The 21,173-nt window shown below is 34.4% G+C and overlaps 1 protein-coding gene across 1 annotated transcript in view; it reads left to right on the plus strand.

Annotated features, from left to right (window-relative positions):
- The window catches only part of DGKB (diacylglycerol kinase beta), a gene marked incomplete at both ends in the record, with an annotated part of 339,119 nt that overhangs the window by 42,174 nt on the left and 275,772 nt on the right, over positions 1 to 21,173 (plus strand). The window contains 2 exon segments of the mRNA XM_083379029.1: positions 4,755 to 4,853; positions 17,059 to 17,100. Of these exon segments, the coding sequence (XP_083235155.1) occupies positions 4,755 to 4,853; positions 17,059 to 17,100 (141 nt within the window).

Below are 21,173 nucleotides of genomic sequence, written 5' to 3' on the forward strand. Positions count from 1 at the left end.
AGGCTTTAGTTTTAGCTCTACCAGGGGGGCTGTGTATTTCCCTAAGGAGCCATTGAACACATCTGCAAATTGCTTGCAGATGGCTTCAGGGTCTCTGGCCTGGGTGGAGTTTATTCCTTCTAACCTGATTCCTAAGGCCTCGAACCAGTCGAGGCCTACTAGACTGGCCTGTTTCCCTTCTGTGACCTGGACTGTTAGCTCCCCTCGGAACCCCTTGAATTCTACCCATAGTTTTGCCTGCCCTCTTAGCTTAATCGGTGCCCTTTGGAAGTCGGCTAACAGAATTTGGGTGGGTTGTAGGGAAATTTGTCGTTTGCTATGGCTACAAATTTCCTGAAGGATTCCCCATGAAATGATGGAGACTGAGGACCCAGAGTCCACCTCCATTTCACATGGGACCCCTTGCAACCAGACCCTAATTTTCACCTTTGGCCTTAGCTGGTGGATTGATGGGGTTCCCCTGCCCATACAGACTGACTGTACTGAGGACCAAGGGGTTTCTTTGATTTGGGGAGGGGTGGGTCTCCTACCTGGCGGGGATAGAGAAGGTAAATAAAAAATAAAAAAGAAACAAGAAGCAGTGACTTCCAACTTTTTTTACTGCAGTAAGATACATAATAAAGTTATAGTATCAACTTCTTAGTTATACCAAATAGTAAGTACTAGTCATTTCTATAACAGTATTGTCAAAACCCAAAGCTAACATTTCATTTCCACCCCCTTTTGCACAGAAAGTCCAGAAGCGAGTAATTACAAAACAATTTTTTGTCATTTTTTACTGTGGGTACAATGGCACACATCAAAAATGAAATTTAGTTGCCCGCTCTCAAAGTGAAACACATACATGACATATACCTAAAACATACTATATACATCATGTGTATAGACCCACACCCCTACATATACATTACAATAAAATATTAAATACTGTCCATCTTGAATATATAACGGAAGGAGGAAGCCTGAGAGTTTACAAGGTTAATGCTGTATGGAATGAAACTATGGCTGAATCTGGGTGTTCTGCTATGGATACCATGAAGCTTCCTCTCAGAAGGTAACAAGGAAAACAGGTTGTGAAGAGGAGGAATAGTGTCCCAGTTAATCTTATAGACCCTGTTCAAACAACGCTTCTGTGCTATGTCCTGGATGGGAGGGAGGGAACTGCCGATGATCTTTTTGGCCATCCTCATCACTTTCTGCACCACCTTCCTGTCTGAAGCAGTGATGCTTCCAAACCAGACTGTGATGCTGTATGACAGGACAGGGGAAGGAACATGAGCTTTCTCATGCAACACAGAAAGTGCAGGCACAGCTATGATCGCTTCACCAGTTTCTCACTGTTGAGCAATCAAGCTAGCCTACTCATTAGCCTTACCCCCAGAAATTTGATGCTGGTAACTGTCTCCACAGGTGAATCATTAATGCACAGAGAAGTGTGGCTGTGCCTGCCTTTTCTGAAATCGACAATGATCTCTTTGGTTTTTCCGGTATTTAAAACTAGGCTGTTTTCCTTAGACCAGTTCACCAAACCCTCAACCTCCTTACAGTAAGCTTCCACATTGTCATCATGAATAAGGCCTACTACTGTTGTATCATCTGCAAACTTCACAATATGGTTGGTGGCAAACCTAGCACAACAGTCATGAGTCAACAGGGTGAACAGCAGCAGATTTAGGATGCAGCCCTGAGGAGAACCTGTGCTCAAGAAAAATGGTATTAGAGGTATTTGTTCCAGCTCGCACATATTGGGGCCTGTTGGTAAGAAAATCAAGAGTCCAGTTGCACAAAGGGGTGTTTAAGCCTAAAAGGCCCAGTTTGTCTACTAGATGCTGGGGAATGATTGTATTAAACTATTTAAAACTATTTACATTCTTGTCCCTAACTAGTGCAATTAACTTTGCCATTTTTGCCATCTACTAAAATATTTCAAAATACATCACTGGATTTCCGCTCTTCATTATTTTTTTTATTAGGAATCCTTTTGAAGCCCAGACAATACTTATAGTTTTTTGTAGAAATAAATATTGTAAGAGAATCTGGTGGTCAATGTCTTGGACTAAGAAAAATAAATAAAAATAATTTAAATATATGTTATTTTTATAAATTAGAAAGAAAACATTCAAAGGATTTTCTGAAAAAAGTAAAAAAATACATCCTGAGTACTTGTGATACACCAATTGGAGTTACATATTCTTCATGAGATAATCCATGTGTTTCTGTAATGTTATTCTATGATATTGTTATGCACTCTGTAATCTAATGTTAAACAACTCCTTTTACATCTTACTTGTTTTCTCAAAGATCAGTACTGCCTAATAGGAAGATTAAGTTGTTGATAGCATACTACTAAATAGGAGAACTGTTAATTATCACCTCAAATGTAACGATGCTTCAATTGGATGGTACATAGCTTAATGTACCTTCATTATGGTAAATGTGGTTTCACTAATACAAATGAGAATTAACATAAAAATGTTTTAGATTATAGGGCAACCCAAATAAAACTTTGGTACTTGAGGAGAAAAAAAATGCTATACTTATTTTCTGTTGCTAGGAAACTGCCAGAAAAAAGTATTTTTGCAGGAATGATTAATGTATACAGGGGTGTCATTAGTTGCCAATCATTTTCAAATTCAAAAATAGAGCAGTCAAATTATCTTTTGCTAGATCTCTGTCTAAAGAATATGAAATTGGCAAAAGGTGCATATTTCATATTAAAACTAATATATCTTAAGTTTGATATATCAATCTTATATCATAAACATGGATAAATTATCCAAAGAAAATTAAATCATTCATTCAAACCAGAGAACAGTGATTTATGGAACAGCTGCTAGACAACATATTTTACTGTATTGAGGAAGATCACCTGTTAAAGCAAATACTTATGTGCTCCCTATTAACTATGTTGTATAAATGAGAAACATCCAATTTGTATGCCTAATTTGTTAGGATATTTCCCAGTAATTAAAACCGGCATATCTGATAGCAAAAAATATTGATATAAAACTATGCTAATTAATGGCAAATGAGATTAAATTATCCATCTCATGTTAGTCAACAATTATTTATTTCCCAATCATTTTATTTGGATATTAATGTGGTAGACATTTAATACTATTATAGTTCACTTATTTATTTATTCATTTGTTTGTTTATTTATTTATTTTATTACTTGATTATAAATATTTCTACCGCCCTAAAACAAAATGATGACAATATATCATTAAAAATAATAAATATCCACACTGTAAATACTAATAAAATAAATGAAGCTTCATACATTAGGAGGAAAGCCCAAGCAACATTATATATGATCAAAAGTTGTCAAAATGTTTGTTTTCAATTTACTTAAATATAACAAATTTAAACATTTTATAATGCATTTCTCTATTTACTCAATTTGAGTAAATAGCATTTGACTTTTTTCAGATAAGTGAGTTTAGAGTTTTATCTTTAGTCTTCAGTACTATATGCACTACTTCAGTCATAATTTCATTTGATTTATGCAAGCTTTACTTTTCATTTTTAGGATTATTGTAAGATTGCATTTAAAACATTATTTTTCTAAAAAAAATCAAAGGTTTAATTACGGGACTACTTTTTCATTAAACATGTTTAACATTGTGCAAATAGCATTTGTTTACTTGTCTTTAATCAACAATACAATAAATTCTGAAAGCTTTATTTTTTTTCTTATTGATTTAAACTAGGATATGGAAATATTACTGTATAAACCATTGCATATCCAGAAGATCTATAAATGCTGTTTCCTCCCTCCTTTCTCTGTATATCTGTGTATGTGTAACAATGTTTGTGTACACAATATTTTATCCAGTTGGCTAATGAAAAATGTGGGACTGGCAGCAATCTCATTCCGTCTGTGAGTTATTTATTCACAAGGGTTATAGCATTAGCTATACACGTAAAACAAAATATTACTTCTAACATGTTACCATCAGCAGCAACAGCAACAACAGTTACAAAAATAAGTTATTGAGAAAAAGCTCAAATTCTTATCTTGAAAGCAATTACTAGAATGCAAGGGGATTATTATTTTTTTGACGCCACCCTTTCAACCTTCTAAGGTTGGTAAAATGAGTACCCAGATTGTTGGGAACAATATGCTGACATTTGTATACTGCTCAAAGACTCCTGTAAAAGACTGTGGAGCAGTATATAAGTACTATTCCTCTTAGAAAAGGCATGTGGATTCTGTTTGAGTAGCAGCTTTTTTTAAAGTTTGTTACAATAGATAAAAAGTCCTTTGCTTTAATCATCACAACCAGCTAACCATAGATTAGCATGATAGGATAAGAATAGGTGTCTCTTAGCCATAAAAACTCACTAGTCACTTTGTTTTCTCTCATCCCCATGTATCTCATAGATTTGTCCTTGTGTTAAATGAACTTACCCTATGTAAGTTGCCTACAGCTTCTTTATTTCTTTATGCAGAGATACATACACTCCAACAAATGATATAGAAAATATAGGAAAACATACAATAGGATGTAACTCTTTTAGTGTTATGTCATCAACTGTTTATCAAAAATGCCTTTAAAGAAGCCAACTTTAAAATCTTCTTCCTTTATCAGTTATATTATAATTATAAAAATAAAACAGATTTCTGTGATTGTTGCATTTGTTTGATTGTTGATTGTTGAAATGCAATTCATTCTAATCTTGTTTTAGCCATATTTAAATTCATTAATGTTTAATCCATAGTGATATTTTATCTCTTTTTTTTGTTACAGCTACTTAATAAGTGTGCTTCACATCTAAAGCCAGAATGTGATTGTGGCATTCTAAAGGATCACATTCTACCTCCCACCTCAATCTGTCCAGTAGTACTGGTAAGCTCTTTCTTGTACATTCTAACATATCATGTTGCATTTAAATCTGTATAAACCAGAATTGATTTGTGAAGATTGATGAAAACTACACCATACAGTTTTACTAGTAATAGATAAATATTAACAAAATAGTGATTCACCAGCAGTGGAAATTACAACATATGAAAAATAAATTAATGTTCTTTTCATACATCACTGTCATAGTAGCCTTTCAAATGCTATGACTTAGTCCCTAAATGCTCTTCTGACTATTCTATCAAAATTAAACAAATATTGAGAATTAGAGGCATTTGTTTTTTTTTGCAAGTCAAGTAACTCTTTCCCAAAAGGAAACAAAAGTAAGACATTCAATAAAATAGTCTTGTCTGTTTTTGTGATGGGGCCATATCTGGATGACAGAATTTTGCTCATTATGGTCATTAGATATCAAAACAAAGCAGTAACAAATGTATAATGAAAACCCACAAAAAGAATGTCTGCTCGGGAGGACTTCCGGTTGGTTGCCATTCCTGTCAGATGGGAGAGTTCCCTGCTCCGGAAATTTCCTGCATGTTGGAGGAGGGGGCACCGCAACAGCGCTGCGGGCACCCGAAAAAACCTCAGATCGAGCGTTTTGAGGACGTGGGATTTGGCGGGCACCCTAGACATTTCCCCTGCTCCCCGGTAGACCATAGTAAGGGCTGCCGAAAGCGAGCGGGGTGGGAGACGTGGTGCTGTGAATCTTCTTTGCTATCTTCAGCGCGCGAAGCTGCGAGTTCCGAAGGATGTGGAGCAACCAATTTCTCCGTCAGAAATTAAGAGAATTTGGAGAGTTGAATACCGTGAGTAGAAGAATCTTAAAAACAAAATTTGGACTTGATTTGGATTGCGGAAGGGAAGCTAAAAACGGAAGTCGGTCCCTTTCCGCTGCTGCAAAACTGAAAGCAATTGCCTGACAGCTGCAGCTGTAAAAAGACTCTTGAGCTTTTAAAACCTCCAAGTTTCTGTTAAAAAAAACTCCCCTGAAGCAGAGTGGGGGGGAGAGACTCTTTAGACTTAAAGCCCCTGCAAAAGCTGTCAAAATAAATAAAAGTTAAGCCAACTCTCTCCCTGGGAGGGAGACCGGGTCAGACAGCGGACTCCATTGTGTTGTAATAAAGAGACTGGAAGTCTTTGATCCTCGTTTCCTATTGGAACCTTTGATGTTACTGTGACGGTCTGAACTGTTGCAATCGAACCTTTAAGGATCAGACTTGCTACATATCGACTTTGTTATCGGCTTTGTAACATAAATTACTTCTTAAAAAAAAGACTGGTAAAACTGCCTGTTTGAGTGGAACTGGTGCTCTGGCTGTTGCAACTGGTTGACTGGTAGTGAGAAAATAGTGACTTTGACATTTCAAACTGTTGAGCCTTTAGTTTGTTGTGGCTGCGGAGGCTACAACTGCACCAAAAACAAGAAGGAAACTTTCAGTCTCCCCAACCTTTGAAGATGAAGTGCTCAAAATACATTAAAGGAGGGGCAGGACAGATTGCAAGAGACACAGGATAAACATACAGAGGAATTTAAAGAGATAAAAAAGGAAATTGGCTTCCTAAATAAGGAAATTCAACAGGTCAAGACAGAAGTTTCAGAAGTGGATACAAGAGTTACTCAGCTGGAAACAGGACGTGTCCAGGATTTGGAAAGACAACAGTACCAAGCTCAGGTAGCAATTGCTTTCCTGCAGATGAAGGAGAGGGAAATGAACTTAAGAATTCGAGGATTTCCCAAGATAGAACAAGATAACTTAAAGGCAACAATAATCCAGGAATTTGAAGCATCGTGGGATTTGAGAAAAGAAGAATTGTAAACAATAATAGTGAAGGCCTATAGATTTGGAGCGAATCCAAAGAAGAGAGATTCAAAATTTATAAGTGATTGTATGGTGGTTTTTCAAACTAAAGAACAAAGAGATAAAATTTTGGGCCTTCACTATCAAAAGAATTTGAAAGTCCAAGAGCAACAGGTGGTCCTTTTTAAGGATATCCCAAAATTCTTCTTGGATTTAAGAAGCAATTATACAGATTTGGTTAGTGCCTTAAGAAAGAAAGGGATCTACTTCCGTTGGGAATTCCTCAAAGGATTATAATTTAAATACCAACAGAAGAAGATTCGAATTCGAACATTGGGAGAGAAGGAAAGATTTCTGGAGAAGAATGTAAAAGATCTTGAATTGGAAGCAGGAGCAAGACCTGGCCCACAACTGGAATTACCACCTCTTTTTGACGTAGGGCTGCTAGGAGCCGGGGCAGGAGCTAAGCCAAGAGCAGTAGAGTAAAACAATATGGCACTAAGAATCTTATCATGGAATGTGAATGGTTTAAATTAGAAACCTAAAAGAAATAAAATCTATCACGTGTTGCAAAAACAGAATTTGGATGTGATATGCCTACAAGAAACACATGTGATGAGAACTCATAGAAAAATTTTGCAAAATAAAAGATTAGGTCAAGAATTTATTTCGGCAGATAAAGTTAAGAAGCGAGTAGTAGTGATTTATGTTAAAGAGAAATTAGAAGCAAAATTACTGTTTAAAGATGAGGAGGGAAGTTATGTTGCAGTTGAAGTAACAGCCCAAGGCGATAAGTTGCTGATGCTTGGAATTTACACACCAAATGAAGATAAGGCTGAATTTTACAAGAAGATACACCATGTACTTTTGGATTATATGGATTATAAGATAATCTTGATGGGAGACTTGAATGGAGTAGTCTCCACATTGATGGATAGATCACAAAGACAGAAGATTTCTAATGATGGAAGACTACCAAAGACTTTCTTTGAAATGATGGATAATTTTGATATGATTGATACTTGGAGATTGAAAAATCCATTGGAGAAAGACTTTACGTTTTTCTCTGATGCAAATAAATCGTGTTCCCGCCTCGATTATATATGGACAGCAAGAGATTTGGCCCCGAGAATAAACAAATCAGAGATTTGCCCAAAGACTTGTTCTGACCATAATGCTGTGCTGCTAGAATTAAAACTGTTTCTACAGGGTTCGCTTAGGCGGAGAATGAATGATGCCTTGCTGAGAAGTGAACAGATTGTTGAGAAGGCCCAAAAGACCATAAGAGATTATTTTAAGATAAATTTGAACACAGAGGTAGAAAAAAGGGTCATTTGGGACGCAAGTAAGGCGGTTATGAGAGGTTTTTTGATTCAACAGAATGTAATAAGGAAGAAGGCCCAAAATGAAAAGAAAGATATCGTCTTGAACCAATTGAAAGAGAAAGAGAAAAAATTGAGGAATAATCCAAAGAATCAACAGGTTCAAAAAGAAATAAAGGCCTTTCAATCACAATTCTCTCAGATAATTAATCAAGAAATTGAATGGAAAATAAAAATGATGAAGCAAAGGTCTCTTGAATCGGCAAATAAATGTGGCAAGTTACTAGCTTGGCAGTTGAAAAAGAGACAGAAACAAAGTACAATAACTATGATAACGTAAGAGGAAAAGACTATTGAGAACCCTGCAGAAATTAGGAAACGTTTTCAGAAATATTATAAGCAGCTATACAAGAAAGAAAAAGAGGACTTAATTAAAACAGAACAGTTATTGGACAAATATGGATGGCAGAAAATTCCTGAAGAGAAAAGGACCCTACTCAATTACTGGATTACAAGACAAGAATTGGAGGCAGCAATTAATCAAATGAAAATTGGCAAGGCACCAGGACCTGACTGATTGACAGCAAAATACTATAAGACATTGAAAGACTGGCTGATTCAGCCACTGATCGAAGTATGCAATGAATTACTAGTGGGTGTCAAGGCGCCCGAGACCTGGAGAGAAGCATTTATTACGCTGATACCTAAACCAGATACAGACAGAGCTCAAGTAAAGAATTACTGCCCAATCTCTTTGTTAAATGTGGATTGCAAAATCTTTGCAAATAGGCTACAAGATTGAAGAAGGTCCTTGAAGTTCTTATTCATCATGATCAAGCAGGTTTTTTACCTAGTAGACATATGAAGGATAATATTAGGAATATAGTAGATATTTTGGAAACGTTAGAGACCAAAAAGAACTTTAAGGCTATGTTAATGTTTATTGATGCGGAGAAGGCTTTTGACAACATTTCTTGGAGTTTTATGAAGAATTTTGAAAATATGGAGGTTGGGCAGAGTTTTATGAATGGTTTAAATGCAATCTATTTTGAGCAAAAAGCAAGAATTATAGTTAATAATGTGGTGTCAGAGGAAATTAGAATTGAAAAGGGTACCAGGCAAGGGTGCCCACTTTCCCCTCTGTTATTTATTACGGTTCTGGAAGTCTTGCTGAATATGATAAGGAAAGAGGAAGGTGTGAAAGGGATTGTAGTGGGTTCTAAACAATATAAGTTAAAAGCCTTTGCTGATGATTTGGTGTTAACATTACAAGATCCAGAAACTAGTGCAATTAAAGCACTGGAAATAATACAAGAGTTTGGACATGTTGCAGGTTTTAAATTGAATAAGAGTAAAACCAAAGTCTTAGGGAAAAATCTGACATTAGGGGAAAAAAATAAGTTATAGGAAGCCACTGGTTTGATGTTTGTAAAAAAGGTGAAGTATCTGGGTGTAAATATGACGGCAAAAAATTGAATTTGTATAAAGATAATTACGATAAAATGTGGAATGAAATTAAGAGAGATCTGTATATTTGGACAAATTTGAAATTGTCTTTGATGGGCCGAATTTCAGTTGTTAAGATGAATGTATTGCCAAAAATGTTGTTTCTATTTCAAGTACTTCCAATCATTGAAAAGTTGAATTGTTTTAAAGAATGGCAAAAGGTATTATCGAAATTTATCTGGCAGGGGAAAAAACCTAGAATTAAGTTCAAGCTATTAACAGATTCAAAAGATAGAGGGGGCTTCTCCCTGCCAGATTTGAAACTTTATTTTGAAGCTGCTGCTTTTTGATGGTTGAGAGATTGGTTTGTGTTAGAGAATACAGATGTATTAGATTTGGAAGGTTTTGACAATGTATTTGGATGGCATGCATATTTATGGTATGATAAGATAAAGGTCCACAAAGGTTTTAAAAATCATATAATTAGAAAGTCATTGATTAATGTGTGGATGAGATATAAAGATCTGTTAGAAAGTAAAACACCCAGGTGGATTTCACCGCTAGAGGCTAAGACCCAGAAAAGGTCAAATATGGAAACCAAGTGGCTGAAATATAAGGATATATTGGTACAAGAAGGAGACCAATTTAAGATAAAAATATATGAGCAGATGAAAGATAATGTGGATGATTGGTTTCAATATTACCAAATGATTGAACTGTATAAAATGGATAAAAAATAGGTTTTCAAATAGAGAAATCCAAATTGGAAATGTTATTGTTAGATACAAAATCAAAGAATCTTTCCAAAATGTATAATTTATTTCTGGAGTGGCACACAGAAGATGAACAAGTGAAATCAGTGATGATTGATTGGGCTAATGATATGGGGCACAACATTATGATGGAGGACTGGGAGAGGATGTGGAAAAAGAGTATAAAGTTTACAGCATGTAATGTTTTGAAAGAAAATATGATGAAGATGATGTATAGGTGGTATGTAACACCAGTTAAACTTGCAAAAATTTATCATACACATGATAATAAATGCTGGAAATGTAAAGCTGTAGAAGGAACCTTTTACCACATGTGGTGGACTTGCCCCATAGTAAAAGATTATTGGGAAAAGATTTATAATCAATTAAAGAAAGTTTTGAAAAACACATTTATTAAGAAACCAGAAGCCTTCTTATTGGGTATAGTCGGAAAAGAAATTCCCAAAAAATATGTTACTTTCTTTCTGTATGCCACAACAGCGTGAGAATTTTGATAGCCAAGAATTGGAAGACACAAGAAATACCAACAGTGGAAGAATGGTAGATGAAAATGATGGACTATATAGAACTCGCTGAACTGACAGGGAAAATCCGTGACCAGGGAGAAGAGTCGGTGGAAGAAGATTGGAAGAAATTCAAGGACTACTTGAAGAAATATTGTCATATTAATTAATTTGAAATGGACTTGGAAGTGCTTATAGGTTGCAGTTTTAGAGTTTAATGTTTAGTGTTAAGGATAATATGAAAGAATGATTGTTAAATGATAAGAAATTAAATATAGATAGATATTAAATATGATTTAAAATTATGAAATAGAAATTGCTAATGATGATTTACGATGAAACGCAGATAGGGGGGACTTGAGGAAGTCACCTGAAAATGATTAGAAAGATTAAGAATAATGGAAGTTAAGTATTCTTTTTGTATTTTTGTTGATTGTATTGTTTATGTTATGTCTTGTTTTTATATGTATTTTTTTGTTTAAATATATGTTTTCATAAAAGCAAAAAAAAAAAAAAAGAATGTCTGCTCTGTAAAAATAAAGGCTTCTGTGCTTTCACTACTTAAATTTACCAGCCATTTTAAAAGCAAAATATTTATCTTTTGTCATTTATGGAACCAGCTTCCCAAAATATCTAAATTTCTAGAATTTTATTTTGTTTGGAGTTGGCATTAATACTAGGGACTCAGATTTCAACCAGGGTCAATCTAGAATAATGACATTGTCTTTGCAGCAAGCAATTTATCCACATTACGTCCTTTATGTTGCTATTTAAAACAATAAATTTCACTCTCTACAAAATATTCAGTGCAATGTATGTTGTGATCAATGCTATAAAGGTTTTTCCATATCAGAATACACAAAGACAGATGATACTAGGATTTAATCTTAAATCTTTAAATCAAGACTTACACAAATCACCATAAAAAACACAGCAAGTTGATGGCTATAGTTGCTTGGCCTGCAACGAAATATAAATCCTTTTGCATTTTGTAGATGACACTTTATACTGTTACACTTAAGTCATGCCAATGTAATTAGTATAAATCCATGGATAAAGTATAGATAATCCTCAATTTACAACCACAATTGAGCCTCAAATTTCTGCTGCTAAGTGAGACATTTGTTAATTAGGTTTTGCCCCATTTTATGACTTTTTTGCTGTAGTTGTTAGGTGAATCACTGCAGTTGTTAAATTAGTAACATGATTGCTAAGTGAATCTGGCTTGCCCATTGATTTTGATTGTAAAAAGGTTACAAAAGTTGTTCACATGACCCTGGAACACTGCAACTGTCATAAATAGTTGCCAACTTTCTGAATTTTGATCATGTGACTACAGAGGATGCTGCAATGGTCATTACTGTGAAAAATGGTCATAAATTACTTTTCCAGTGCCATTGTAACATTGAATAGTCATTAAACAATCTGTTGTAAGTAGAGGACTATTGTAAATATTTGTAGAAGTATAAACCTAAGTCTATGGGATTAGATTTAGAAGCTTGCTTTAAATGGGCAAATAAAAACTGAAGCTCTTTGGATGAGAAGCAAAATGTCTTCAAGGAAAAACAAAGAAAGTCCAGTTGCCTCTTGAAAAAGCACCTTAGTGCTCTCTTGCTTAAACTAATGTAATCCAATCACAGCCAGAATCTCTGCCAATATAAGAGCACAGGTATTCTGAGTACAGCATGGCAACAAATTTGATTTAAGAATGGTAACCACTGAGAGATAAATGAATTTACTAAGATTCTGTATCAATCTATCAGGTTATGCTGCTATCCTAAAATAATTAATTGAAGTCTGATGGACTACTTAATTGGAGATATTGATAAGTCACTTATCTCAGTTGCATAGAATTCAATTGCCTAAACAACTATAACCAAATATATTCTATGAAGCTTATAGTATGGTATCTCCTTCCATATGGAATTCAGAATTAAGATGCCTTTGAATAGTGCCTGGCATTAAAACTAATAGGAATTTATTCCAAAGGCAGGATTCTTTTGGGAGCACAAACCAGTCTTAATTATGTGATAAATTATTCTGTATTTTTGGAATAGCATATTATTTAGCAATAGTATATAATGCTTAACATTAGAAAACATGTCTTCACCAAATGGAAATATGAAATTTTGAATAAATGAGCAAAGCTGCATAATATACACTTGCCAGGTTTTTAACCTCACTGTGGAATATCAAACTAGCTTTTTTGTTTTCTGTCACATATATTTAAGTGAACAGTGAACAGTTAAAATGTGATCATTTTAAGTATGAAGATTTTAAATTTTATGGGTTTTTTAAAGTACAAGAAATATATATTATGCATTGTTGCTGTGTATGGTCTTGATCCTTCATATTCAAGATGTATTGTGTGTAGATCATATAACCAATATGGTTATGTTACATACTGTAGCATAAATTACTTCAGGTCACAGATATAACAGTGCTCTGCTGAACCATATAGCTAGTGAAACCAGCAAATAATGGTGCAAATACTGAGGAAAATGTTACAAAAAGAACTGTAAAAAATAGAAAAGTGATGTTACTCCTGGACTAATTCATAATAACTAGTGGAACATTCACTACACCTTCTCTTTGCAAAGTAACCGGATGTCATCTGACACAGGTAATGATGTTATCATTAAATGGGTTCCTGTCAAAGCTCTTTGAGGAATCTTCTTCAGAGGAAAAGGGGGAAACCTTTTTTATATTACAGAAGAAAACCATAGAGTCAAAAAAGAAAGAAAAAAGAAAGGAAAGGAAAGGAAAGGAAAGGAAAGGAAAGGAAAGGAAAGGAAAGGAAAGGAAAGGAAAGGAAAGGAAAGGAAAGGAAAGGAAAGGAAAGGAAAGGAAAGGAAAGGAAAGGAAAGGAAAGGAAAGGAAAGGAAAGGAAAGGAAAGGAAAGGAAAGGAAAGGAAAAGAAAAAAGAAGATATGGCCAGGGACAGAGGCAACATCATTTCCAACACCCTGTTCCAAACCTGTAGATCAAACAATTGCTCCACAATGATGGCAGGATAATGCAGTATTACTGCAGAAGTGCAAGGATTCAATCCTGGCCTCTTTGAGAATAAAGACTTGTTTAGAGTCATATTTTTTTTCCTGACAAACTTACATTCCATTAAGAGTTAATCAACTGAGTTCAAGTGCAGTCTTTTGCACAAAAAAAGTCTTGATTAAAAAAAATATTGTGGTACGTGTATTGTAGTCTTCCATGTGTGAAGCCTACAAGGTTTCAGTATATAAGTCCTAAACATTATTCTAGCCTCTTCCTTGAACTCCTGATCTTTAGCTTACTTCTTTACTATTGTTTCAACTGCTTCATTAAATCTGTAGTGTTTGCCTCTCTGTTTTAAGCTCCAGACTAGGATCCATCTTGATGCTCCTGTTCACTCTAAGTGATATTTGAATCTCTGAGTATGGTTTGCAGACATTCCATTTGACTTACACATTTCTGGTCAAACAGCATCTTTCTCCTAGGTCTGATGTTGTGCATAATGTTATAGCACCATAATTTCAAAAGAAATTCCTTGTGTTCTGAATTGTTGCAGGACATGAAATGAGTAAAGAGAAACTAGCGTGATGGTAAAGAAAATTGAAGTGTGAATTCCATCAGTCACAGATGGATAACCATATTTGAAAATATACTGTGGTGATAAACATGATACAATATTCTTACTCCTCTATTCTTACTACACTTGCCAATTCATATCTAGGGGCTCATTTCAGATACCCACTCCCTACTCAGTAAATGGAATGAAGATTTCTTCTATATGATACTGTGATATATGTGTGAGTTATTTTGCAGATAAAATCTTTCACTTGACCCAGGTTGGATAGACACTTGAAGTAAGATCAGGATCATTTTTTGTTTTAAAGTTCTGGAGACCAAGGATGTAAATAGAATTAATCTATCTATACCCCTGGTCCATGCCCTACCTAATTTTAATTTTGTGGTGGTAGCGATACACACATGCCTTTGGGTCAAAATTGAGGTAGGTTCTAGTTAAACTATATCTCCTTCAGACTGGCAGCAAGGGTTACAGTTTGAGGCTATGAATTACAGTGTCTCTGTTCTCTCCTAGACAGACAGTTCCAGTCAGTTTGTTTGAGGAAAAGAGCAGTTACATGATTTTTACTCCAGTATGAGCCCCCAAGGGGGCCATGTTACTTAGGATCTCTTTGAAGCCATTGAGAGAAGTCAATAATTTTGTATGACATATTATCAATATGGTCAGGATACCCATCTATTTTGTTACTCCAAGTCAGACCAGGGATGCAGTGGAAATCCTGACCTGGTGTCTGAGGACTACAGAGCTTGGATGATTAAAAAAAAGCTTGGTTTAATCCCACCAAGAGAAAGTTGCTAGTGATAGCTTGATCATGGTTTCCAGTTTTCTTTTGAATGAGATCCAAGGTCCTCCCAGGTTCATGATCCATGCTAAAGCGAATATGTTATTTGCAATCCATTTTCGTCAAATCTGCCAGGAAACAGTTACCCATGCCTCATACATAGAATATTGTAACATAGTGTATACAGGGCTTGAAGATGATTTTCATATTCAAAATGTGGCAGCCTATCTACTAATGAAATGTTCAGGTTCAACACAGTTTTTTAAAAAATGCATTGGACTTTAGGGGCACTGGATTTGGCTTCAAGTGTACTAGCTTCAGTTCAAGGTAATACTTACAACTTTAAACTCTGCATGGTTTGACACCAAATTCGTACCAGACATCTTTTCAGTCAGATTATCCCTTCTATTGCCAAAAATATGTGACTGGCTATATATCCTGCAGAATCTGAGGGTCTGATGTGGGGAGATTGTGTGTCTCCTCATTGCTGTCCCATGATTTTGAATACCCAGCCACCTAAGAGTATTTTTCAGCATGGTGTTTCAATAGTGAAGGTGTAAAACTGTGTAGATTACTTACATTATGTTTGATTTTATTTTTATGCTTATGTTAGAGAGTTTACCATATTTTACATCATGTATACAGTAACTATAATACCTGTGGTTGAAGTGAAATTATGTTCAGATATAAACTGCACATGCAGATATCAAATGATATTTTTTTTAATAATGTCAGATCCAGTTTATTGCTATCCACCTTTTATATCTGTAACATTTTAATTAATTTACAGAGATCAAATAAGAGTACATTGAGATTTGTTTCCTAATGAGGATGCACTTAGAAGAAAGGTTTTACATCTTTCTGATATCCTGTGGGTAATTATGTTCTAATTATATGGGAAGGGGGAACATGATAACTCAGTTCTGAAATTGTTCATTGGATCCAATTAATTGGATCCATAAAAGGAACACTTATAGCAAAGGTGACTGGCAATATCTAAACTTTAATTCTATATTTTGTATTGCAGCAGAATTACATTCTAACAACACTAAAAGCAGAACATTGGCCTAAGATAAATAGGATTATTAATGAATACATACAGTATATGGCTCATTTTATATAACTGAATGCATTCTTTCACAGTACTTTAACAGAAATCATGATAAATTTGTGTGCATTCATGATGCCTCTATTCTTGTTGTTTTGGAACTTTTGGAAAAGGGATAGAGCAACCAATATAAGTTATCTTATAAGTGAATGGAAACTTAGAGCTATTTTTTAGAAACTATTTGTCTAAGAGTGGTTGGAATCCTTTTGGATAAAGCTGAGCAAATTGATTGGTATGCTTTGATTTTGGTAAATGTATTTGGACTTATATTCTCCTTGAATAATATAGTTCTTTGATATGAGGCAGGATTGATTACCTGGGATGTATATAAGTTGATTTGCTGTCTAGTCCCTTAATACTTGAACATGTTATTCTAATACTATTTATGTTGAATTCCATTTAAAAATAAAATATTTTATGATCATTGTACTGTCTTCACCAAGTAAACTAGTGGTGCTACTCAACAACGAACTATTATTAGCCTAATCCTAATTTTTGTAGGTAATATTTAGAGCCACTGTCTGTATAAAATATCTTGAACTCCAAATTGTCTTTAGATTTATTTTTCCAAAAATCCAGATGCAGATTCTTTTCAGACATTTGTAGATTTTTTTTTTATGATGTAGTGGTCTTTTCATGATCTTTTTGTATTTTGTCCTAAGTTACACATTATGTTAAAAATAGTTTTTATATAAATACATACAACAATAACAAGAAAGAAATAGCATCATTCTGTAATTACTTAATATGTATGGAAGAATCATACTGGAAATGCTTACTTGTTCAACAGATTGACTGCATATTCAGAATCCTTTACAGGAATGTTTTTAATTAGTTCTGTATGTTTTCACGGTTTTAAACTTGTAGCTGAAACTGTTTTTCTCCAACAGACTCTACCCCCTTTAGGAGTTTCACTTCCTGAGGTGCGTAATGTAAAAGTGTTCACAGATGCAAATGAAAGTTGTTTGGATGTTGTGATGCATTTTGGAACTTTAAAATCTTTGTTTATGGTTCATATCAACTTCAGTCAGATTACTTTGCTTTATGTGTGCCAACATACATCAGTGATAATAAAAGATTCAGAGTGGCCCCAAGAACATTTTTTGGTGATTCTCTCACCACATCAGAAAAAAAGTGAAGTAAATTAACAAGTTTTCTGTCTTTCTTTCTTTCTTTCTTTCTTTCTTTCTTTCTTTCTTTCTTTCTTTCTTTCTTTCTTTCTTCCTTCCTTCCTTCCTTCCTTCCTTCCTTCCTTCCTTCCTTCCTTCCTTCCTTCCTTCTCTGGATAGTCTTCATTGTTATACGTGAAGACAACAGAAGAGCTTAAATATGCTCCAGAAAAACTGTATGGGCCTTAGCTATCCTTTCTAACATTTTGCTGCCATATATTTCACTTTAAAGAGATTTGCCTAACAGTTGAATAGACTTTGATAGTAGAAAAAGAAAGCTAACTACTGTTGAATCTCAATAGTATTAGAAGTTGAAGTGAAAAATAGATAATAAAATGTTTGCATGACATAAAAGTGTCGAAGTCCAAGTTGTGCTCCAGTAATAAAAAGTAGGTAATAGGCTTGATAGTTGGCAAAATCAACAAGAGACTTGTTTTAAAAATATATGACAATCTGCAGAATAATTAGAAAGGGTTAGTCCTTCAAGATTAAATCAGCAAGGGTAGAACTCAGGAATTCAGTATTCCCTTGGGTATAAAAAATATTTCTAAAAGTAGATGGAAGAACACAACAACATACGTTTCTAGCCATCAATATATGCATTAACTTTTCTGTGTTATATTGAGTAACTTTCACCCAGCAGTGGATGAATCCATGAGACAAAATGATTACAGCTGCATCAATCATTTTGTACATCCTAATAAAATAGTCATAACTAGAACATATATGCCACTCAGAAAATAAATGTCTGCATTTTTTCAGTGTCATTTATTTTCAATAAATGTCAACTTCACATCCATTTAATATAAGTATATTGCACTATTACCCTGAGATTTTGTTTAGTTCTTCCAGAAAATGCCAGATGTATAGTGAACTTCTGATTTCAAGATTTTGAAAGCATTGTAATTGCATCCCACAAACTTTTTCTTTGCATTTGTTCTAATCCTTTTTGAATGTTTTTTCAGTTAAAACTCAAAGCGAATCAAATTCTGTTTAGGTATAGAATTAAATAAGTTATTGGCAAATAACTTGAAACACATTTCAAATTGTTGAAATAATTTAAACAACAATCTTAAAGAGGTAGGATATAGACCGAATCAAAATTGAATTAATATAATCCAATTATTTACTTTAATTAAAAAAAATATTCTTCATTATTTAATGTAATATATTTAATATATTATAGTTCTTTGCTTGCATTTGTACAATCTAACCTTTGGAATAAAGAATTTTTGGACAATTAATTGGAGATAGAACTATTTCTTTATGCAGATTTCTATTTTTCTTTTGAAATAACAAAATAAAGTTCCTAGCTATCATGAAACTTACTCAGATACTGCCCTAATTCTCAACCATATTGAGAATTCTGAAAATTTTATATCCTAATCTTATGAAAAGGGATGCGGTGGCTCAGTGGGTTAGGAAGCTGAGCTTGTCGATCAGAAGGTTGGCAGTTTGGTGGGTCGAATCCCGAGTGACACATAACAGAGTGAGCGCCTGTTACTCGTCCCAGCTTCTGCCAACCTAGCAGTTTGAAAGCACGTAAAAATGCAAGTAGAAAAATAGGGACCACTATGGTGGGAAGGTAACAGCGTTCCGTGTGCCTTTGGTGTCTAGTCATGCTGGCCACATAACCACAGACATCCTCAGACAAGTGCTGGCTCTTCGGCTTTGAAACAGAGATGAGCACCGCCCCCTAGAGTCAGAAACGACTAGTACGTACGTGCGGGGGAACCTTTACCTTTACCTTTAATCTTATGAAGCTGTCAAACTGAAGAAAGAAAAGCTGGATACTAACAACTACAGTGTCATCAATTCTTTCATTTTTTTGCATAACTAAATATATCTATCTATGAATTTCCTGCATAACTTTCTCCAATATTCCTTGAGATACACTGTAGCAAAAGTAGCTAATCCAGTCACACTTTTAGAATTTCCATTTCTTATATTTAATGATATATCAAAAGGTTCCAACTGGATTTTCACTTTAATAATATGAAAAATATATTTTACTATGTAGAGTATTAGAGAATAAGATCTTGAGATACAAGTCTTGTTCAAATGAAAGAGCAGACAGTTTCAGTGAAAGTCTTTCTGTATTCTGCATAAATACAAGCAAAGGAGGAAGTTTAGCTGAAACACAGTAAGCCTGACAGAAAGTTGGTCTGAAGACATGTTATTTGTACCATTTTCCTATTTCTGACCAAACAGTGAACAATCTTGTGACAGGAAGAACTATTGATTATTGAAAGAACTTTTGTGTGGAGAGACCTCTACCTGACAAGCATATGCATCACCTTCCTTTATATGGAATGTTAGTAATTTCACATTATAGGAGAATATTTGATTGAATGTAAATAGGATCTTTTCTACATCCTTTGATGTAATAGGAATAGAATCTGTAATCCTCATGTGACTATAGGACCAATGTAAAAATATTGGTCACTGTGCATTCTGAAAGCTGCTTGGCTACATTTTAAAACATTTAAATGAAGGAAAAACAATAAGCTTGCTTTTTATGAAGTAGTATATTTTGCTACTGACTCTTTTTGCTATTTTGCTAATGACTCTTTTCCTTTAAATTTAGAAAAAAAGACTAATCACTGGAACAAAGAATTAAAAACTTCCTTCTCTGTATATTTTCTTCTATACAATTGTGTCCGATTCTTGGAGACTGTATGGACAAAGTCCCTGCAGTTTTCTTGGTAAGCTTTTTTTCAGAAGCAGTTTGCCATTGCCTCATTTCTAGGGCTGAGAGAAAGTGACCTTCATGCCCAAGTCATGACTAAAACTCTTGGTGTCCCAGTTTCTAACCTGATGCCTTAACCACTAGACCAAATTGGCCAGTCCTAGAAAGAAGGAAAGAAATGGCAAACCATTTCTGATAAAAAAAACTTGCCAAGAAAATTGCAGGGACTTGTGGCTACCTTTACAAATGTCATATTTGTATTAGAATTTATTTAGATGTAGGCTATATAGCTAGTTCACATGAATAAATTATAAACAGGACTGTTCCGTACATTTTTATTTACTTTAAATTTTCTCTTGACAAAGCATGATCTTTTGCAATCTGTTGTCCTTTAGATCAGTTTGAGACTACCACTCCCACATTCAGAGTTAGAACAGCTTGAAAATGTTGATATGTAATCCCAAATATATCAGTTGGGTAATTTGCCTCAGCACAAAAGACTATAGCAGCACAACAGCTGTTGCTATTACTTACCTGACAAAATCAATTCTTTTTCTTTATGTCTTCTTGCACCAATTTAAAAGCTGCAAATGGTTCACAATTACCACTTGTTTGTATTTCCCTGTATATTCAAAGAAAGAACTCCCTTATATTCCCATATGTATTCTTTGAATTTAACAATGTTATCAAAAGAGAAGAGGAGTAGCCTTTTATATTAAAGAAAAGATGATGCCCAAACAAAGTTATGTAGATGATGAGGGGAGACTTCTAATGGTTGAAATCATCATGGACCAAAAGCAGATATTAATGATTGGAATATATGCACCTAATGATAAACAAGAACAATTTTATCTTGAACTATATTAGAAAATATTAGACTTAAACTACCAAAATTTTTGCATAATGGGAGACTTTAATGCAATAGTGGATGGAACTTTGTACTATAAAAGTGCTAAACAAGGATGGAAAGGAGGAAATTTACTACCTAAAGCATTTTCAAAAATGATAGAATTCAGTATTCTAGATATATGGCCAGAGAAAAACCCAATCTACATTTTACTCAAACAGGTACAAATCATAGTCAAGAATTGACATGATATGGATTTTGTTGGACTTGAAACTGATGATTCAAGAGGCAGAAATCGAA

The sequence above is a fragment of the Vipera ursinii genome, assembly GCF_947247035.1.
Source record: "Vipera ursinii genome assembly, chromosome: Z".
NCBI lineage: Eukaryota > Metazoa > Chordata > Lepidosauria > Squamata > Viperidae > Vipera > Vipera ursinii.